Consider the following 22,665-nt stretch of genomic DNA (forward strand, 5'->3'; position numbering starts at 1 on the left):
AAGCTTCAGGGACAGGGCCTGAGGCTGAGCCTGCAGTTGGTCCCCAAGGACTTGGGGCCTCACAGCCCCAGCAAGAGCTGTAAGACAAGGTCCACTTAGCTCTGTGGTTCCCCTGCCCTTCAGCCTGTTGATTTGTCTTTCCTGCTTATCAAAGAGCAAGTTTTCATCTTCACCCTAAAAAAGCAAAACCTATATTCCTAACAGCCTTTCCCTCACCATGTCCCTTATACATTTCCTCATGCCCCTTTCTCTACCTCCTATGCGCTCCCCAATCGTTTGCTTTTTGACCTGTACCCCACCACTGGTGATATTGGTGACCGTCAGCAAATATGGTTCCCGCCAGCCCCTTATGGCCAAACTTAACCACCTCCCATCTGACTTCACCTGTACCCCATTTTCTGGTCATTCCCTTCTTGATTCCCCACCCCACCTCCTTCACTCCTGTGCCACTAATATCCTCTCCTTGTCCAGTCCTCCCCAGTCTCATCCAAGCCTGGCTGTCTCTCTGTCCAGAGCAGGGTCAGTCCTCGCTCCTCCTGCCTGCTTGCCGTGCCTGCTGCCTGGGGCTTCACTTCCACTTCCAGGACTTCTTTTTGGCTCCACAGTCCACATCTGCAGCTGACCTCTCCTGACCCACCAAGCCAGCTGCCCTCCATGCCCCTCAGTCCCTCCAGCCCAACACGTTCCCAGCTGTCTCATCTCCTCACCTGTTCTCCAGGATCACCCACCTTGGCAGACAGCCACAGTTTCTTCTCCCTTGGGAAACCACGTGCATGGCTCCTAGGAGAATGAGGTGGGAGGGGGGGTGGGGGAGTAGGCATGAGGTTGGTGTGGTTGTCAAGGAGGAGGCCCACTTCCAACAGGACCTCCCGGAGGTGGCCAGCCAGGTTGTCTTCCTCAAATCCCGTGTTAAGCCCTCCGCTGGGCCCCCACTTCTTCCCTGTCCTTAACCTCCAGGGGCCTTCCGTTCAGCCTCACCAATGTCACCCCTGTCTCTGCCTTTACTTCTGCTTGTCTTGGCACCTGGGATGTTGTGGGGGCCTGACCAATGTTGAAGGCACAGGGAAGATGCCCCAAGGCCAGCCTTGTTGTGTGAGACACATGCAGGGGTCCAAGCACAGAGGTCTTCCTGCTGACATTTTCTGGGCTCCCCTGAGTCCAGGCAGTTCTAGAAACCAAAGGGCTTTGTCCCATCCCAATATCCCTCCCCGCATCAGCCAGGAAAGTGAATTTCTCACATCTTGAAAATCCCACCCAGATAAGTCTGCTGCCAGGCAGGTGGGCAACCTCTGGGGAGCACATATGCCCAGGCAGGGTGAGGGTAAGGGCGAGAAGAGGCGGCATCCTTTGGGCTCCAATGAGGGGCAGAGGAGGGGGTGAGCTGTTCCTCTCAAGATTCTCTCTCCCTCCGTGGGGGAGGGGGCACAGGGAGATCACAGCAGAGCACCCCCTGTCATCTAGATAAAGGGCTGGAAAGGGCCCAAGGAAACCTGCCAATCTTCCTAGGCCAGGCCTGCGCGGGGCGGGGCGGGAGTCCCCGCTGCACTCTCATCCGTCCCCCATGTTGTGCCTCTCCCCGCAGACGGTAAATATTGGTGTTGTGACTTCATTAATAAAGGCTTCTGTGAGCCTGAAAAACATGGAATCAGGATGAACTATTTTCTGAGCTGCGGGCTTGCCAGGTTTGCTAATTTGGGAGTTTTTGGGTCCTCTCCAGGGAACAAACCAAAGAGTCTCTCAAAGAGACACAGATGCAGCCGGGAAGGGGAGAAGAAGCCGAGGAATGAGGCTCCCTCCCCTCCCTACACCGCTCCTCCCCCTAGAGACAAGACCCTGCAGGGGTGAACACCAGTGAAGAGGAGCTGCTAGGCGGCCAGGCCTTCCCTGTGTGAGCCTGGCTTGGTCATTTCCCTGCAGCTGGGCTGGCCTCCTAGGCCCTGCAGAGTCCAATTGGCTGAGGTACTGATGAGCACCTGTGAGCACCCCAAGTCCCATGTGGGTAAACTGGAGGGAACACAGGTGAGCTGTTCTTAACTCTCATGGCCTAAGCCCCGATCTTCACCTTCAGAGAAGGTTCTTTCCACACCCTCTTACCCATAGAACTTTCTGGGGTTAGTCCCCATGGCCTCCACAGCAGCATGGCTCAGGCGCTAAGCATCTCGGCACTCTGTTTACACCAACTTCTCCTCACAGGTGCTGAGATTGCTTCCCACAGGGCCTGGTGGGGCCCCTGCCAAGTGAACTGGCCTCTGCACAGGAGGGAGCCAGGCTGGGGCCTGCAGGCCTCTCCTGGAGCCCCTACTCCAGGGTAGTCATGCAGGGGGAGGGGCGGGGAGGCCAGCAGGCTGAGCGGTGCGGGCCCAGCCAGCTTTCCTGTCAGACGGGCGCTGCCAATGCGGAGCCAGACATCGGGAACAGGTTTAACCAATTACCCGGGCGCCCCATCTGCTGTCTGGGGTGTGTGTGAGGGTGAGTGCATGTGAGGGTGTCTGGGAGAGTCTAGGAGGGCTGTGGGGGTGTGTGTGTGTGACTGTGTGGGTGTGTGTGGGTGTGTGGCTGTGCTTGTGGGCCATGTGTGCTTGCCTGTCCTGGTCACACCCCCTCATTTGTGAAAGACTGTGGCTACTGGTTTATGGCCTTCCTGTCCTCCAAGACCTGGGAATCTACATGCACCCCAGCACCCCAACTTCTCATCCCCTGCTGTCCCCATCATTACCCACTCGCAGGGTTCATCACCGCCCAGGATTGTGGGCTTTTCTCAATCACGCATTCAGATGTCCTTGCTCTTAGACCACACCTTCTTCCTGCGCACTGGCTCACCTTTCCTCCATGCACGCTTTGAGCTCATTGGCACTCTGTTCTCTCCTCCAATATCCCCAAAAGCTCCTTAGTTGCACCTACCTGGCAAAATAGCAAGCCTACTTGAATCACTTTCCCACCTGCCCTCGTGGCTGAGTCTGTGAGGACACCAGGCAATCGATCTAGATGGCGCCCCTTGAGGTCTGAGGTCCCAGCCTCAGCTCTGGTCCCATCTCTGTTGATAAAGTCACTTCCATTCTCTGCAGGGAATATCTCAAACTGTCACCCTCTCCTGCCTCAGCAGAGGATCTTACTTCCATCTTCAGAGAAAAAGCATGACAGGACCCACCTTATCAGTCTAAGGACCAGTGGAAAGAGATTGTCCCTTCAGACAGGATACTTGGAGGGGAGTTTAATAAAGGAACAATTAACAAATTTTGGGAAACCAAGAGACTGCAGTAGCCCAACAATGAGGAGCCCTGAAGAGGCAAGGTACAGGAGAGGACACGGAGAGGATGGTGTGGGACCCAGACAAGAAGCTGCTGTGGGAGAGCCACAGACTGCAGAGAAGGCCAGGAGGATGAACCCCCCAATATCACTCTCCTCCAACCCTCCAATGTCCTGTTCGAGACTCCCAAAGGTGGGAGTCAGGCAGCATGAGCAGCCTCCGAGGATGGAGAGTGAGTGGAGAAAGGTACAGAGTGACGCTGGGAGGCCTGGAAGAAAGCCTGGCCTCTCCCCACCTTCAGATCCATATTGCCTGCTTCAGACTCACCCCCTCCGCTGCCTCATGCTACCACTAAGACTTCTGGGCAAGGAGGAGTCTCGCCACCCCAAGAGACCTCACTCCTGGGTTGTTCTTTCCTGCCTTCACATCTCTTGCTCTCTTGCTCTCTTGCCTATGAGAGTTTCAACATGCCCAAGTCTCCCTAAGAGGCTCCATGCTAAAGCCCTCCCTGAGCCCCATGTCCTGCTGTGTGCTTTGCCATGTCTCTACTCAGCCAAACTTCTTTAAAGAATTATCTAAACTGGCAGTCAGGGAGTGCTACTCCTCAGGTCTGGCTTTTGCCCTGCCCACACCCCACTGTGACCATGCTCTCCAGGTCCTCGGGGGACATGCCTTGATGGTCATCTCCCTTCTACTCTTGCCCCCTATTAAATGCACGGACAACACCTCCTATTCAAAGAATTCTCATTCCGTGTCCCTGGGATCCCATGCTCCCTTTGCCTTCCTCTGATCTCATATTAATTTGCTAGGGATGCCACAGCAGGTCCCACAGGCTGAGTGGTTAGAGCAATGGACATTTATTTTTCTCACAGCCCAAAGTCTGAGATCAGAGGTCAGCAGTGTAGGCTCTGTCTGCGGCCTCTCCCCTTGGCCTGCAGATGGCCGTCTTTGTGTTCACAGGTGTTCTTCAGGTGCATCTGTGTCCAAATCTCCTCTAATGAGAACGCCACACACATCAGATTAGGGTCCACACTAATGACCTCGTTTTACCTTAATTATCTCTTTAAAGACCCTACCTCCAGTCACATTCTGAGGTACCAGGGGTAGGGTCTTCAATGTATTAATTTGGGGGGCACAATTTGACCCCAAACACCTCTCTTGTGGCTAAGCCTTCTGAACAGCTTCCTGTTTCTGCCCAGGCCTCAGGTATGGGGGCTCCTCCCTGTCCCCCCCCAGACATGCTGGGGAGTTCCTTTAACTGGCTCCAGGTGCTTCAATAAATGGCAACCCACCAATCCCGACCTGCCTCCTGCGCTCCAGACAAGCACACGCAATTGCCTCCTAACAGCTCAACTTGGTCATCCCATAGAAACCTCTAAAAACTTGTAAAACAGAATGCGTTACCTCTGCAGACTTGCACTTCCTTCTCTGTTTCTTGGTTTGGAGAACCGGCATTGCCATCCATGTGCCCAGTGGGGTGGGGGGGAGGGCCATCTTGATTCCTCTCAGCCATGCTCCCCACAGTCAGTCACCAAGAGCTGAGCAATTCTGAGGCTCTTCACTTCTCTCCATCCCTGTCCTACCACCTGGTCCAGGCCCCACCTTCCCTTCCTCACCTTGACCTTCAGAGAGGTAGCTCAGCTGGACTTGCCAGCGTCTCACGTAGATCCTCACTAACCTCCGCTCTGCTGCCAGGTGGATTCATTTCCCTACTGAAAGGCTCCAGGGGCGCCCAGCTGTCCTTGGCCCCACAGTAGCCGACCATGACCTCTCCAGCTCCCTGTTCTCTGTAATCCCGAGGCTCATGGCTCACCCCTGGAGCAAGCAGTGCCCTACTCACATGTGAACTGGAAGAGGACTGAGGGCAGCTCCTTTCCCTGACTTCCTTGCTGGGTTTGCCTGGGGCCAAGAGTGGACGTCTGTCCATTCATCTGCCCCACCTTCTCTCCTTCCTTCTCTACTCCTCCACCAGGCGAGGGACTGGGGTGAAGTGGGAACCCACATACTTCTATGGCTGAGGAGGCGTCCTGGTGGAGAAGGACCCAGGCGCTGGCCCTAGACAAGGCTGCCAGCAGCTACTTCAGGCTGGGCCTGGAGGATGAACACTTCTCAGCCACTGTCCTGAGACACACCTGGTGCTGTTGGGAAACAAGCATGTGGGGGTCAGATCTAATAGGAGGTGGCTGAGACTTTGCCATTTGGGGGTGCTAATCAGTGGCAGGGGGTGGGTGAGATGGCAGGAGCAGCAGCAACCTTAGGCGACAAAGGTAAACTCCATTCTGAAAAAGAGGCTGGATTCCTTAGGGCCTTGGGAGAAGGTCCCTCGTCATTGCCCTCACCCCTGAGCACTCTGACACGCCTAACCATGGCCAGAGTGGGAGGAGGGAGGCCCTAGGGGCCAGCAGTGGGGCTGAGGGCTGGTTGGGGAGGCTGCATTCCTGGAGTGTCAGTGATCCCCAGGCTGGGCTGGAGCTGAGCCCCAAACCAGCTAAAAACAACAAACAGCTCCCAGGAGGGATTTGTGTCTGTTCTGAGAGTCAAGGATTTCCGCCCGGATGGGGGCTGTGGCCAGTGGGGCTTTTAGCAAAGAAATTCTCACTGAGCAGAAGGCCCCTGACCTGGAGGTATCACCAAGAACAGACCTCTCCCCTGTCCCTTTCTCCTCACCCACCCACTCTCCTAGGGATGCCTAGCACCCCAGGCATGGGAAGGCAGCAGCCCCTCACATCTTGGAGGTGCATGAGAAGAATCTGGATCCCTCCACTGGCTGCTCCAGTCCTTGCACTGGGGCAGTGACTGCTGTTCTCGGCATTTCATAGCTTATGATACTCAGACTCTGCCAGAGCAGCCCCGGCTCAGAAATGATGCCCAATAACTAGCCAGTCAACTGAATGGGTAGATGCAGGGAGTGAATGGCTTGAAGAAACATTCATGCGAGGGTCCACTGGGCTGCTGACCCCACCCACCGTGATAACCTCCCTCTCTCACACAGCAAGTCACGCTTTCTCCCTGCAGGGTGGAAGGTGCTGGGAGGTCCAGCCTCACCCCTTCACTACTTTGGGGCTGCCTGAAAAGGAGGAACTAGATAGAGTTGAGGGTGGTATGAGACCTGACTCTGCGGGCTGTGAGGAGGTGGGAAGCAGCAGAGTTCTTGGGGCCGGTCCTGTACACTGTGGGCACCAGGTCCCTTTCTACTCGGCTCAAGCCTTATCATGAAGCCCCTTCTGGCCCCAGGACATCTAGGACCAGCCGTCCCTCCCCTCTCCCCTCACCCAGTCCCATGAGTATAAACAGGATGACAATCTACCAAAATTTCTAGACTATTCAAGTTCCTTGTGGTGGGGTCCTCTCAGCTCTCAGCAGCTACTCTACAAAGAGGGATCCTTTTGTGGAGTTTCAACTCACCCCCTTTGTCCCACTTTCACAAGTTCTTCCATCCTTCCCTCTCTCCTTCCCTCTGGGCCTCCCAGCTGGCCCGAGGCCTCCAGGAGCCAGGGTCTGCATCTTTCTTGGGGTCCTTTCTACAAACCCACAGGCGGCCTTTGTCTTGTCCTGCTGCCTTTCCACACTGCCACTGCTCCAGCCCATAATTCACAAGGCCAAGTTCTGGTGCTTTAAATCCATCATTTATTGCCCACAGTGCATTAGTATTAGGTAAATCACAGAGACAGACATTTTTCTGAGAAGGTTAAAAAGCTACCACCAAGTCCCCTGGGAGTGCATGAGGCTTGTGTGCTGGTGCCTCACTCACATGGCCCAGGGCTGGAGAACCACTGTTTCTGTCCCCTGGCCCTCCTACTTCCCAGGACCCCATCCTCCTCACAGGCCAGAACCCCCACACTGGAAATAAGCTGGCTCACAATCAGGAAGTGGAACAGAGTCCATTGGGCATCTGGACTCAGTGACCATCTTGACATCTTGGGCTTTTGGTCCCTATACCCTCAAATTGCTCTCTGGAAATGGGAGAAGGGCATTGCCAAGCTTGAGGGAATGTTTTAAGTGACCAGAGGAGGGTCAGGCAGGTACCTCAGGGCTGGAGAACCACTTGCAGGTGTGTCCTGGATTCTGGTACTGCTGGCCAGCCCTACTCTGTCTGTGGGTCCAGGCTTGGCCTTCTCCCCAGTCATGAACCGACCTGTCTATGAGGCCTCAGAGTAGGGGTGGATGTCAGCTAAGAGTTTCCCGTGGTGTTTTCTGCAGTCAGATTGGGACCTTGCAGCATGGCCCCCTGAGGTGTTGTCACCTCCCCCTGAGCTGCAAGTCTCCCTTGCCACCTCCCATCCTGCCCACTACAGGAGGGTTCACCTAAGAGTGCATTTGGGAGCATGACTGGAAATCATCTGGGAGACAAAGTAAGAAGCTTATGAGATGCTGAGTCCACAGGGCTAGGGCAGGGCTAGAGCAGCCAGCACAGAGGGGAAGTTGGAGAAACCCCAAATCCAGGCCTCTGGAAGTGGGGGACAGGGGCTGGAGTAGGCAATTTTGGTCCCAAAGTAAAGTGCACAAGAACATGACCCTATGAAAGGAGGGGCAGGGTGAACTTGAAGCAGAGAAGGACACAGCCCTCTACTTTTCAAGAGAACCCGGATGTGCCCGGTCCCCGTCGTTGGCACATTCACATTGTGGTGGGATTAGCTCATGGACATGCCCCTCCAACTCTGTGGCATCCTCCCTGCTACAGTTTTGTCCTCTGTGCTGGTCTCTGTCTTTTCCCCTTCCTGAAGGCCAGGGGTTGGTGGGGGAGGGCATGGGCTGCTCCTTGGGACAGGGGGAGGACCCTTAGGGCAGCATCCTGCAGAGCTAGTTGGGGGTGCCATGACCTGGCTGGGAGGTGAGGGCAGCAGGGACTGTGGATCGAACATGGTGTCAACTCCTGTACCCCTGCCCTAGGGGTGGGGACAGCCTCTTCGCCACACCCTTGCTGCCCTGCACCAGCCTCTCCCTGCAGGTGCCTGCATCCCCTCCAGCCAGACCTCTCCTCAGGTGGAGTCACCGGGGAGGTGCAAGTCAAGGACTCCATTCCACTTGAGTTCAGGTGAGGGGTGCACTGAGGCTCATGCTCCCCATTGTTTGGACCTTTCAGGCCAGGGGATTACTCTGTTCACCCTTGCCTCAGGCCCTGCTTTCTTCAGCAGAGCTCTCTCCACTTTGCTGGTCTGCCAATGAGAGGGAGACAGGGCCAGCAGGAAGGGCCCTTGGAGGCCCTTGCATCGTGAGAGAGGGCATGCGGGCATGGCCCCCCACCCAGGCCCAGGCCTCCATGATACTTCCTCCTTCAGAACTGGAAAGTGTTTGGCAAAGGTCAAGTGCTCCCAGTATGTGGGGACATATAAAGGAGGGCAAGGTCCAGGTTCTCAGACCAAAGGCTGGCCATTCCCCAAGGGGCCCGCCCCTTTCCCAGTCTATGTCCCCACTGGGGATGTGCCTGCAATGACCAGCATCTGAACAAGACAGGCAAAATGAGCTCTAGCTGGAAGAAATGCTAAGAACCCCTGATCCAGACCTCTGGTTCCAGACAGGGAGTAGAGGCTCAGAGAAGGGAATAGACTTGTCCAAGGTCACACAGCTGGGTAGTCTGGCGCTGGGGTCCTCTGTTCCTAGGTTGATGTTGCCTCTCAGCTAGGTGCCTAGAGTTCTCAGGCACAAGACACCCTTGCACCCCCAATCAGAAAGCAGTGGGTGGGGCAGGTGGCCTCGGGGACTGGAAAGATCTTCCTATAGCAGCTGGAAACCAAACATCTTTCCTTCTTGGGGCTTCCTGCCTGGAGCTGAAGTCATCTCAGGAGCCTCAAGTAGATCAGGGCTCCATGAAGGGTAACCTCATTCCCACCTTGCCACTGGGCTTCGTGCAGAGGGACTGTTTCCACAGGTGCAGCATGGATGCAGTCTGGCCACGCTCAGAGCCAGTCGCTCACAGAATCTTCCAGGGGTCTCCAGGTCTCCATGATTTCCTGGGCTACCTCCTGACGACCTTAGTCATAGCTGGTACATCTTGTGACATGCATACCACCCCTTGTCCCCTCCCCAGCCCAGCTAGTGAGCCATCGGGCCTGGTCACCATATCTCAAAGCCACCAGCCCAGCCACCAAGCCTACCCGGCCCCAGGCCTACTCCCACCCCCACTGCCCCACCTAATGCAGCTGGGCAGCTGCAACCAAGGCTCAGACTTGCTTCTGATAAAAAATAAAAAAGAAACCAAAGTATAAAAGGATCCTAATTCTATCCTGTGGGCACTCTACAAATGTTTCAGCTTCACACATAATTGTGCTGAGTAGAGTTTTGACAACCCCAGGTAAGGCCCAAAAATGCACTTGATTATTCTGTATAGGAAATGTGTCAGAACTCCTCTCCCTTATATTAACGTGTAAATAGATTAGTCTCCCTACCACTGTGGGTCCAGCGCTCCCCCAGGGGGCCCGGGTGGCAGGGTCAGCTTGCCCCTCCCTGCAGGTGCAATCCAGAAGACTTGGTCCCCACCCCAACTCCCCGGCCTGGACACCGCTCCATCCCCAGGCCCCCCTGCCACCACTCACAGCCCCTTGTTATACACCACTGTCCGGCTGCTGGTGGCTCGGGCAATCTCAGGCTCCAATTGGGATGTTTCGATCTGAGGAGAGAGCGAGAACAGAGAAGAAACGGTGAGGGGAGTGGGAAGTAGGGGTGAACGCGGCTGAGTAGCAGGCAGGACCACCCCTTGAGTGAGCCCATGTGCCACTTGCTGACACCTTCTCTACCACCCTCTACCACCCTCCGGCGAGGCCTCGCAGCATCCTTTCCAGCCCAGGTCTGGCCTCCTCTGACAGTGTGTCAACACAGATGATCATCCTAGACTGTGGCCTCTGAGTTCTGTGTCGTCCTTCTCTGCAGGGACCTGCCCCCGGGCTGCACATAGCCACCGTCAGGGCTGCTGGCTGGACAAGGTCACCACCCAGGGTGCCACCCAGCTCCACAGCCAAACCCCGACCCTGTTGGAAGCCATAGTCGCCTCTCTTTCCAGCACGCCACGCACTCTCCCTTTCTGCCTTGAGACCACCAAGACATGAGTCCCTAAATGCCCGGCAGCTCAGTCTTCACATCACTCCCTTGAACCTAGGCACTGGGGTCATCCTTTCAGCCGCTCTGCAGCCCCCAGGCCTTTCCAGCCCTGACTGGTGGAAGCCCGGCTGTGGGGGACCCCAGCATGTATCCGCCTCGCTCCACTTGAACCTGCTAGAGACCACTGGAACTCACTGTCCCTGACTCTGGCTGAACACGCACAGCAGCTGGCAACTGCCTTGTCGCACCTCCTACCCCGGCCCCCAGCCACACTGTCAACGCCCTCTCCCATCCTTCAGAGGCCACACGCAGCTTCTCTGTGCTCTTCAGTCACTCAGACCTCAGCTCCCCACTCACCCTGAGCTACACACCTTCCTCCTACTTGAGGGAAAATCAGAAGGCACCAGAAGGAACCCTGAACCTCAAACCCTCAACCTCAGTCCACACTCTGCTCCACGCCTGCCTTCCCTCTGCCCCACCGGAGCCAACCCTCCCTCAGAGACCCCTGATCTCTCCCCCCAACGGCAAATTTCTTTACTTCATTGTCTGCACACCGCCCCCTCCTCACCTCTCGCTGACATTACTGTCCACAGTAAACGCGGCTTCTGGTTTCACTCTACTACATGAAAATCTTCCCTCCCAGGCCAACGCTGGCCTCTTTCATGTGACATCGGCTGGACACCCTCAGGGTCCCCAGGGTTCGGTCTCACCTTTTCTCTGCACAGACCCCTGGGTGACAACTGGTAACTCCCAGATCTGAGGCATCTCCCACCATGTTTCTGCCCCCAGAGCTCAGGTTGCCACCAGCTGCCGGCTAGACCTGCCCGTGGATGTCTCACAGGCGTCCAAACTCCACCCATCTGAGATGGAACTGAGTTCATCACCTCTTGCTCCCCAAATTGGCTCCCCACACCCCCACCTATAGTGCTTTGGCTAGAGACCCGGGGGCCTCCTCGCCTCCTCGCCCCCCCTCCCCTCGAGCCTCGCCCACTCAGCCTGTGCCCTGGCGCCCTCACCCGCAGCGCAAGCCTTCTCAGCCACAGGGGTCACACTGCCCTCCGGGACCCAGCCCAGACTCCTGCGCTACCCAGCCCCTGCCTACCCCTCTCTGCCAACCCCCTGGGACCGAGACATGGGCACGCCAGCTTCTTCTCAGTCTACCCTGAGTCTGCCAGAGCTGACCCCCTGCCACTTCCTCTCCTCTCCCACACCCTGCTTTCCCTCGTCTTCGGCTGATCCTCTGGGTCTCGGCATTAGACACCGTCCCTCACCCAGGCCGGTGTGGCCGCCTCTCCAGGTCCCCACGGCTCCCTGCACTTCTTGTACCCGAGTTGTGTCACATGGCCTCGGGGGGGAGCGGTCACTCCTCTCTCCACTCCAGTCCCCCCTTGGATGGCAAGCTCCACCCTGTACCCACAAAGCCTCGTACTAATACACAGTAGACATTCAGGAGGGTTGAGTAAATGAGTGGGAAGATGAGGTACAGAAGGCACTGGGAGAATAAAGTCCCCCCAGAGGCTCCACAGTAACTCAGACATCACCTCCGCAGCTCCAGGGACTGAGCCTTGGGGATGCCTGAGCCCCCAGCCAGAAGGAGGTGAAGGGAAGGAGGTGCTGCCTGTGTGAGATGGCCCCAGTCTGGCAACGGGCCTGGGTGGAGTTAAGGAGGCACCAGACCTTTGTAACTTAGCTCAGCTGAGCTTGGTTCCAGGTACCTGCAAGCTGTCAAACATGGCAACCCAGGGGAGCAGGCAGAAGGTGCCAGAGGCTGGCTCTACCTTCAGAGAATTGTCATACCCAGGTGCACAGCAGAGGCCAGACAAGAGGGAATTTGGTGTGGCCTAGAGCTGGTGGGCATGATGGAGTTCTTGGAGAAAGGGGGACCATCCCCTGTAGTCCATGGTCCCTCAAAACCTAGGCTTTGGCCACTTGAAAGGACCAAGGAGACAAGAGCTAGGCTCAGGGCCCAAGTCTCTTCCCTACCCCCTCTCCTCAAACCACCTCCTCCCTCCCCACTCCTACTGGCCTCTGAGTCCCCTCCACCCCACCAGCTCCCCTTGTCCCCACGCTGCCACTGACACAATGCACAGCGCCCACGCTTAAAAATCTAAATGCTTTTGAAAATGTTTAACCTAGTTAGACAAATTAGCAAAAATTTGTGCAAAACAATTTAGGTATTTAAAATATTCAATGTTTTTAAAAAACTGGAAAACTGTTCTTAGCTTTCAGCTGCAAAAACCAACAAAATATAACATCCCAGCAATCTTACCATGAGGTGTAACATAACCCTTCGGGAAAGCTGTTAAACAGCTACTGAGGCATCCTGGGAAATAGCACTTCATTTATTCAAATGCACATATGTCAGGCTTTTGCACCATATGTCATTCCAAGCTATTTACAGTAATAATTAAATCTTAATCAACGTTTAACCTCTGTAAAATGTTTGAAGAATCCTAATCACCCTTCAGACTGCACTAATGAAGGAGAAATATATAAACATAAAAGGAAAATGATGCATAGATATCACGCTGGAAAGAACAGTAATTGCAAAATTGTATTTCTTTTAAATATAATCAGTAAATGATGTAAAGTAAGCCAAGGAGTATTTTAAGTTAAGACATCTTGGATGTCAGAGGTGTGAGCAGCTAATTTTGTTCTGCTACCCATAACAGATGTAGCATATTTTATTTTAGTGCCATTATTAGCAACTTCCCATGCCGGCTTTCACTGAAGCACTGAGGCCCGCATTAAAATCGGAGAGGCTGCTCAGCACCGCGGCGCAGGACCCAGGGGCCAGGGCCACGGCCCACTCGGCCCACTCCCTGGAGAGCGCTGGCCCAAATGGAGACCAAGGCCTCACCCTCCCAGTAGCGGCTGTCACAGACCCAGGTCCCTCTGGACTCCCCATCGTGCTGAGGGTAGCAGGTAGGAGGGGATCCTGGGGGAGAAGCAGACAGTAAGAAGGCTCCGGTGACAGTGGCTGAGGCCTCAGGAGCAAGGGCCTGGGGACAGAGCTGCCATTCAAGGCTTTTTCCTCTTATTTCAATTTGATTGACCCTCAACTCCACAGATGTTTCTGGCTGCCAACTCCACACGGCAGGGCTGGGCACACAGAGATGGACAAGACCAGCCTATGCCCTTGAGAGGCTCAAAGTCTAGGGGAGGAGTCAGACAGGCAAGCAGATGGATCGCACGGAGACAGACAAAGTGCCATGGAAACTGGGGAGGGGATAGGAGATTACAATTTATTGATGAAAGAACAAGGAAGGAAGACTTCTCAGAGGAGGTGAGCCAGGAAGAAAATGGAGGATTTTGATGAGAGGGCAGGAAAAGCTTGCTGGGTGAAAGGAAAAGCTACTTCTGGCCAGCATGGGCTGTTTGGTGTGGGCAGTGTTGGGAATGTGGCAGGGAATGGTAGAACAGGCAGGCCCCTGCAGGCCACATAAGGTGTTAGCATTTTATCTGAGGGCAATGGGGAGCCATGGAAGGATTTTGAGCAGGGGTGGGCCACACTCCAGACTTCATTTCAGACAGGCCTTGCTGGCGATGGTGGGTATAGAACATGAACTGGGGGTAGGTGAGAGGGCAGCTGTGGGAATCAGAGAGGCTTGAGGTCCTGCCCTACAGCGTTGCCAGCGGGGGCTTAGAGGGGGTGCGCTGGGTATTCTTTCTGAAGATGAAATCCATAGGAGTTGATGACCAATTCCATGTGGGGGTGAGAGGGAGGTGTTGAGGATGACTGTGTGTTGGATGACTCCTAATTCTAGCTCGGGAGCTGGGGTGGCTGGTGACGCCATTCTCCGAGGCAGGGAACACGGGAGGGGCCGGGTCGCGGTGGGAGGAGGGCAAGCTCGGGTTTGGCCACCCGAGTCCCTCAGGTCAGGTGGAGAGGCCAGGAGGTGGCGAGTCTGGGTGCTGGATCCCCGGGTAGTGGTCTGGGCAGAGGAGTGAGCCGTGGATGTGGAACACAGCCGGAGCCCCGAATGGAGGCGCTTGCCCAGGAGAGCAGATGGAAGGGGACGGCGCCAGGCCTGGGGAACAGGCACATCTGAGGGGCGGGTGAAGGGAACAAGCCCATGATGGTGTTTGGGGGACCAGCCCAAGGAGTGGAAGTGGTGACAGAGGGAGTCACAGACACCAGGCTGACAGTTTTCGGTGGTCCAACGAGGGCTGAGAGGCTTTGGTCTTGGCAGCGGGATCTGGTGACCTCCAGAGTTCAGATTTCCTGACCTCCACTCAGTGCCCATGCTGGTCACAGCCTCTTTCCATCCTAGGCCTAGGACCTCACTATCTTGAGGTCTCATGGGTGTCAGAACTGTTGGGGGTCCTCACCACTGGCCCAGTGAGGGAAGTTGGGTCTTCCTTGAAGAGCACCTCTCTGAGGTGTGGGGGGCCTGAGTCTCCCCCCAGATATCTCATCCGGGCGACCCTGACATAAATAACTGGGACTCTGGTACTGCAGGAGGACGACGGAGTGTCTGCTACAGCCCCCACAGCTCGGGGTCAGAGGCAGGGATAGCTGTTCCCGGGGGGGTCCCCTGTGGTGTGGGGGCCTGACAGGTAGGACTAGAAGCAGGCTTCTGTGCCATGCTGAAGGCAGAACAAATGGTGTGGGGGGTCACAGTACCTCACGGTGGGCTGTGGTGAGTTGGGTGCCAAGGCCTAGGGAGAGAAAGGGCTGCAGCAAGGCGGGCTGCACCAGTCCAGTGAAGATTAGAGCTGCAGGGGAGCAGGGTGGGAGCAAGAGCTTGATTTTGACCACAAATTAGTTCTAAGGGGCATTCTCTGGAGAGAAAGTGGCAAGGAGAAAGGAGGCTGGGCTGGGAGTGAGTCAGCACCAGGCTACTGGGAGGCTGGGAGGTGGTGGGACAGGAGAACCCGTGGTGAACTCCTTCCCAGGCACTCAGCAGGCCCCTCATAGGAAGGGGGTGTCTAGAATGGGGAGCTAAAGCTCTGGAGTGTAGGGGCTGCAAGGATCAGTGAGGAAATGAAAGTTATCAATAAGCACTGGCTGATGGTACCCTCCAGCCCGAGAACTAGGGGTGCCAGGAAGAAGTGGTCATGTTGGGAACACACCATGCCATCAGCAGAGTCCATGGCAGAACCTGCACCCCACTTCCAGACAATCTCCTCTGGATGCCCCCCCCCATCAGAGCCCCAACACTATCCTCCTGACATAGCTCAGACCCTGGATCTGGATACCCCCTGACTCAGGTTGCCTCTAAGGTCAGAGGTAACAAACATGAAGCACCAAGATTAGTACCACGCCAGGGTCCTCCAAGCACTCCAAACCCAACTGACCCCAGAGCCCCCTAGAACAGCCTGACAGCCGTTTTGGTGGTAGGGGAAGGGTTAACCCTGAGCAATTTGCCTGTCTCCTGGCTCATCAAGGGTGGGGGGCCAGAGTCAGGAATGCATTTGGGGCCACCTCTGCCTCCACAGCCTGGGAGCACACACACACCTGCAGCCAGCGGCCAGCAGATAGTTTACATATTTGAACCTGGAGCTAAGGTGCCGAGACATAAACAGGAAACTGGATCCCTGGCCTGTGCCCCATTCTCAGCGGCTTTTACCTACTACAAAGAACTTCCTCCTACTTGCCTTTCTTCTGCTGGCTTTTCTGCCTCCTTTTCAAAGGCACAGGGCTGGGGGTGGGGTGTTCAGCTTGACCCTATGACATGACTCAAAGCCATTTCTGCTCCTGGCCAGGGGTCTGGGCTTTTGAGGGTCCACAGGTGGTGGAGACATTGACAAAGGGTCCAACACCCAAGCTGGCACTTGAGGCCTGTGTGCCTGAGGCCTCTGCCAGGCCCGGCACCAACTTGCCTATTGAGCAGCCACATCCCACCCTCTCACTGGGACAGGGGAGGCCTTAGGTCCCTACTCAGGCACACACATCCAGGCCCCATCTATGGGGAAGCTTTCCCAAGTTTTTGGAGGACACTGGTGTTGAGATGGGCTAGGGAGTCGCTGAGGCCTGAGCCTGGACCCCTGGGTCAGGCCTCTGGTGCTGGCCCGGCTTTTCATGGCAACACCTTGGCTAGATAGTCAGGCCTTCTGTGAACTTCTCCATGTTCCTCACCCACCACTGCTCTCTATTTCTACTATATTGTATGTTCAGACTTTGAGACCTGAGTCCAACTATATCTTTATGTTCAAGACTGCCTTTTCCAGGAAGCCTCCCTTGATCTTCTCAAACCAAATTCATTGCTACCACCTCTGCCGCCCCCCTGTATTTGTTTTCTTCTCAAAATGCAGACCAGTTTGGTTTTAACCAGCTATGAAAACAGTAGTCCTCCACTTCATCCCACCACTCCATGGGCCACCAGAGGCAGCTCAGTATCTCTGTGCTGGTTCTTGATAAAAGCTGAGTCAAGCCAAACTGGATCCCAAGAGCAGGGATCCCATCTCATCTCCCTTGTGTGATGCACAACCTGCTAATGCTTAGAGCCCCCTCCCCATTTGGGAGCTCTGCACTGTGCCCGGTGCCCTCTGGTGGACCAGCCTCAAAACATTTTCTGTTGTCTATCTTCTCAGCCCAGAGGCCTCAGTTTCCACACATGTGCAGTGGGAAGATTTTCTACCCCCTTGGACTAAGATGAGGGTATTATCAAGAAGTGGATGACAGAGCCCTTGGCGGCTTAGAAAACCTATGAAATGCTGTGTACTAAAGGCAGGACTGTCCTGCTTGCCAGTGTCTCCGCATCACTCATGAGGCTGAGCCTCTGATGTGGGCCAGGAATGTTCTAAACACTTCATACGTAGCAATGCTTTCAATCCTCTCCACAGAAACTGTGCAAACCAAGCTGTGCCCCCTCCTGTCCTGAATCCAGTTAGGTGTTCTAAAAGGCCTTAGAAAGGGACAGGGCAGCCCTGATGAGGCCTGTCACTGGGGCACATGTGTGCACATTCATGGGTGTGCTCATGTGAGGGCCTGTGTGCACGCGAAGGTTTGGGGTAGGGGGGGTGTGGGGAACAGGCAACATGACAGGTGGCGTTGGCGTTCCTGGGCTCTGAGCGACTTTGCCATTCCCATCCGTCCCTCCTGGGGGGTCCTGTGGGCAAACTCCAAGAAAGCAGCGGGCGGGAAGGCGGCAGATTTCTGATGGCAAAAATAGCCTGCTTCAGAGTTCAGTAGGGACTGATTAAACCAGAAATGAGAAAAACCCCAAACAAACATCTCTAGGCAAAGTAGGAGATGGATTTGAGATGGGCAGGGAAGAGCACCTGCTCTGGGAGAAGGTGAATGCCTATGGACTCAGGAGGAACACAAAGCCCTCCTCCCTACACCCCCAACATGCCTCTAGCTCCACATCAGTCCTAGAAGAATGGGAGAAGCAGGGACCAACAAGGTGAGCTCAGAGGAGCTATGAGCTATAGTGGCAAAGAGTGCTCTACCTTAGGGACACCCTGTGTGTTTAGCAAGGGAGAAAGGAATGTTGTCCAATGGAAGGAGATAGGACACAGGAAACATATACCACTAGAGTCTACATGTGTGAGGTGAAATAGATCCTGGTGAGGCTCATCTGGGAGGACTTCCTGGAAGAGGGGTTATTTCTAGAGCAGCTTGACTGTGGACCTAAGCTCATACCTGATTTTTCCTATTCTTGGTTGGGAGTTCAAATGCTCTCTCAGAGAAAAGGAGGCAAGCTGGGAGAACCATTTGCTTTTGGTGGATCTATAGCTCCCAATCAAGCTGGTTCATCAAAACCACCATTTTCCTAAGGGCTGGTGATGATGGGAGAGAGATGGATATTCATTATGGGGCTGGAGAGTGGGGGTGAATCCACATTCTTTCCTCATACAAGGAAGGTATGCTTCTTTGTTTCTTAATTCCAAATGCTGGAAAGGGGAGCAATAAGGGGTAGAAAGGCAAGGAGTCAGGAGGCAGTGGCTGAGTTTGACCCTCAGGTTGCTCATATACAGTGTGGGAGTGGCCTCTTAGATCCACACTCTGGAGTCAGGACAAGACTTGACCTATGAATGGTACCAGGACACAGGAGGGCCTTAACCTTCTTCTAGAAATGCCTCCTAGAGCCCTAGACCCTCTAGGCCTGAGAGCTGAGTGAGGAAGGGCTAGGCTGAGGGGGAGCACGTTGGGGAGGTTTGCAGGGCTGACATGGAAGGCTCTAAGCAGGAAGCCCTGGGGGACTCTGATTAAGTCTTTTCTTCCAGTCAAGGTGTTTGGCAGAAGCTAGAGGGGCAGAGGGAGGGAGAAGATGGTCTCCCCTGCTGAGGTGTCAGGGAAGGCCAAAGGGCAGGGGCCACACACCCATAATAGCAGCAGAGCAAACAGGCCAAACAGGAAACAAGCCTGCCGCTGGTGAACCTGACTCCTTGTCCCCAAGCGGCCCCACAAAGCTGATACTAGGGAAAGAGACACACATTTGAGAGCCCCCAGCCCTACAGCAGCAACCCAGGGCCCCCTCCTCCACCTCAGCTCCGCCCAGAGGCATGAAGCCACTATCTGTCCAGTGCCCCATCCCAGGGCTGGGAGGACAGATGGAGCAGAGTGAGGGCCTGGGAGCCACAGACCCATTTCAAAGTGAGTAGGCTCTGTCCATTCACCATTCAGCACCATTTATGAGTCACGCTGGGCCCCAGAGGGTGGCTATTAGAGGGCACCCTCATGTTTCTGAAGAGACACTCCGGGATCAGTATTTGACCTTAAGGTCACCCAATGTGCTCTCAGCTCTCTCTTGACTCCTGAACCATGGCCCAGTCTCATGGTTTCATGACCAGGACCTCAATGCACTGAGCCAGGAGGGAGCGTAGTTCCCACCCCTCACATTAAGGCTGGGGAAACCGAGGTCTTTGAGGAAAAGGCAGGGGTCATAGGAATAGTTGAGGCTGAGGTATGCCACTCTGTGTGGAGGAGGGCAGGCCCGGGAGGTGGTCCCTGGCCCAACCCCAAGTAGGGACAGGGCAGAGCCCCTAGTGGCCCCTACTCCCCCAAACTCACCCATGCACAGAAAAGCCCCACCTTTTCCTGTGGACACATTTCAACCTCACGAAATCAGCTAATTATTGACAGTTGGTGAAGAGGAGATTTCACTTTTTCCTCCTGTTAAACTGCTCCTAATTAGTTCCCTGTCACCACGGCTGGCTCGCCCGCCGCTCGCCCGTTCACGCGGTAATCCCGCTGCACAGTGCCTCATTAACCTTTTGCTCCTCTCCTGCCGCCTGCCAACAAGATGAAGACAAAAACAGATTGTCGAACAATGGCTCCTGCTTGTATGTGCAGCCCTGTTCCCCAGCCCCCGAGCTCCTGGGGGGAATAGTTGGGGGGGGGGGAGCGAGAAGGGGATAGGGTGGGGTGGGGCCCTGGAGGAATCGAGGAAGGGAGAAAGAGGCACAAAGAAAGACAGAGACAGGCAGGGGCACAGGGAGGGGGTCTTGGCCAAGACACTGCTTCTTGCTCCAGGGAGACATGAGGTTCATTAACTGGCATTGGAAGTGCTCCCAGGTGGGGACACAGGCTGTCAGTTGGAGACACACTCACCAACCCCAGCCCAGCCTCTTGTGGCAGCCAAGCCCGTGGGCCCAGAGACTGGACCCTGACATCTCCCTCAAGGGACCTGAGGCACATGTGTGTGCATGCACGCATGTGAGAGCACGTGCATATGAGTCCAGAGGAGTCCAGAGATGACCACATTTGCGTGAAGCCCAGAGCCCCAAACTCCAGAGAGGGCTGGTCCAGGAAGGCCCCACCATACCGCAGAGATGCCCCCACAACCTGCCTGACCTCCATCAGCCCCTGCGCAGGCCCTAGCATGGCTGTTTCGTTTTCATCGTCACCATACCATCTCCTGACAGTTCTTGTTTAATGAGTTTCTGTCCACCCCACGGACATGGATTCCGGCGAGGGCTGGGGGGCTGGGTGAGAGCACTGGAATGCTTCTACTGATAAATTAGCAGGGAACCATCTGGGGCTCGGACTTGGGCCTTCTCTTTTTATAGTAATGTGGGGGTGGGCTGGGGAGAGTTCTGGAATCCTTTTGCTGGGTACAGAGTCTGTTCCATCATTACCAACTTTGGACCTAGGGCAAGGTCCTTAACTTGATCTGCTTTAGTTTCCTTATTTGTAAATGGAATAATGCTGGTATCTACCTCATAGACTGTCAGGTTCTAGACCCCCATTTCCACATCATGGCCAAACAGGCCCCTCAACTTCGTGAAACCAGGGACCCGGTGGAGGCCAGGCCTTTCCACCCAGGCTACGTGCATTCCCTCCCTGTTTCTGTCCTTTCTCCAGCTTCCTGATCCCCATCTCACAGAAGAGCAACTTTCCACTTCTCAAATGCTTTCCTATGCCTGAGCTCACTTGCTTAAACAAAGTGAGAACAGAAAATTGATGACCACCTCCTCCTGCACTGCCCTGGCTCGTTACATCGTGCAGTTGTCAAGTCTCATCCCCTCTGTAGTCGTCCCTTTGTGGTGGGCCCCTCCTCTTCGGAACATGCTCACCCTTAGTGTCCAGGAGGCCACTCTGTTGGGGTGTCCCCCATGCTCCTGCCTTTTCTTAATGGCTTTTCTTCCTCCCAGTGACTTCATTCCTTCTGCAACTTCAGATCCCCCCCATGAACCAAAGGTCCCATATCTCTAGCCCCGTTTCTCCCCAGGTCCAGAGATGCACATGTCTGTCTAGGTAACATCCCTTCATATTCAGGCATAGCTCAGACTTGAACAGCCAAATTTAATACAAGCACACAGAGTTCCCAGCATGCTGCCTGGCCTGTAGGTGCTTCTATTAGGCAGACACTATTATTATTTGCCATTTTAATATTAAAATGAGCAGTTTAATAGAGACTACAATAGTTTGAAAAGAACAGATAAAACTGTGTCCCCAGGACTGAGTTCCTTCCTCGACCTTGGGTCAGTGGGCCGGAAAACCCCATACCAACCACCACACGCCAGCCATTCTAGGAAGCAGTTCCTTAACTCCAAGCCCCTAATTAATTAATTAGCATTCCAGCGATTACTCCTGTTGACAACCTTGGTGACTCTTGGCAAGGGTGGGTCAGCCCAAGCAAGTCCAGACTTATTGTGGCAAATCCCACTGGCTTCTGGGATGTGAGACATGGTCCCCATACAACAGAAGAAGCACCTCGTTAGAGAGAATTAATTGGGAGGATGAATGCGGGGGAAACAGGTCCTCTCTGCCAATGCCGGCTGGCTTTGGTGCCACAGGTCACAGAGAGGCCTCACAACAACTCATGGTGTCCAGGCCCACCTGCACCCTGTTGGGGTTGGTCAGGTGAGGAGGGGCTTTGAAGATCATGTCCCTTTCCTCCCTTTGCAGAGAACAAAGACTTACTACGCCACGATTATATTCTTCCCAGTCTAGACAAGGAGGCCTGGCGACACCCAAAAGAACTGCCTTCCACAAGCACTTGAGGCAGGCCTGGGGCAGAAAGGGACCAGGCCTTGACTAGGGCCCATTCACATAGGCCACCTCTTGGGGTGGGCTAGAGGCCCAGCATAGGTGCAGTGGCCACCTCCCCATTAACCACTCCAGTGGAACACCCACCAAAGACCACAGCACTCTAGGCTTCCCCACACAGGGTGAACCCCCCTCCCCCCCCACCCCCGCTTCTGCCTCTCTCCACTGCCCCCGGTGAATAAGGTGATCAAATGAGGAGAGGAAATCCACCACTGAACGCTCCGATGCGGCGTTTCCTGGGAGCTCTGGACTGGGATCAGGCTCTGGGATTTCTTCCCATATCAGCACCTGCTTCTGTGACTTTGGCTGGTCTCTTGGCTGCTCTGGGTCTCCACATCTCCAGCACAGACAGGAGGGCTGTAAACTGGATGACCCTGAAACTCTTCCGACAGCAATGGTCTCCAATCCCACACAGGGGATCCACTCTTCTGGATCCTGCCTCAGTGCGGGAAGCTCTTGCCACGACCAGCTGCTTTCTGCATATGGGGGTGCCTATGAGCACAGGGCACTTGACCCTCTCCTAGAACAACTCGATTGTACAGAGTGCCGGCCCCACCTTCCAGAACAGGGATGCCAGGACCACTGAGAGTGCCCAGGCTCCCTCGCTCCCACCTTCAGAACTTCATGCACGCTGGAGCCCTTGCTTCTACTTGGAGTCTGCAGGCATTGGGTCGCAGCTGTCGTGGGGGGTGGAGAAGAGGGTGGAGAGGGGTTTCCTTCGCTTCATCACAGGCTGGGCCCCCTGGGCACGAGGATACAGCTGGCAGTCACCACAAACCGGGCTTCCAGTCCTATACTTGGCCTCCCGAGACAGACACCCACCCCATCACAGTTCCCCCCTGGAACTCTAGGGCTCAGTGGAGGGAAGCAACTCCAGTCCTCACCCTCCTAGGACTTGGAGCTGGAGATCCCCACCTCCTACTCTAAGATCCTGGGTTGC

The 22,665-nt window shown here is 55.1% G+C and overlaps 1 protein-coding gene across 4 annotated transcripts in view; it reads right to left on the minus strand.

The window, feature by feature from the left end:
- Positions 1-6,570: 6,570 nt before the first annotated feature.
- SFXN5 (sideroflexin 5) overlaps positions 6,571-22,665 on the minus strand; it is a 109,204-nt gene continuing 93,109 nt past the window's right edge. For 3 of the 4 annotated variants that reach the window (XM_037527615.2, XM_054701729.1, XM_037527616.2), the window contains one exon: positions 6,571-9,854. In XM_037527615.2, coding sequence (XP_037383512.1) covers positions 9,777-9,854 — 78 coding nt within the window. In that variant the 3' untranslated portion in view covers positions 6,571-9,776. The remainder of the gene's footprint in view (positions 9,855-22,665) is intronic. The other variant, XM_037527617.2, reaches the window with a different exon arrangement.

The sequence above is a fragment of the Talpa occidentalis genome, unplaced genomic scaffold, assembly GCF_014898055.3.
Source record: "Talpa occidentalis isolate TD23 unplaced genomic scaffold, MPIMG_talOcc4v2.1 talOcc4.5, whole genome shotgun sequence".
Lineage (NCBI taxonomy): Eukaryota > Metazoa > Chordata > Mammalia > Eulipotyphla > Talpidae > Talpa > Talpa occidentalis.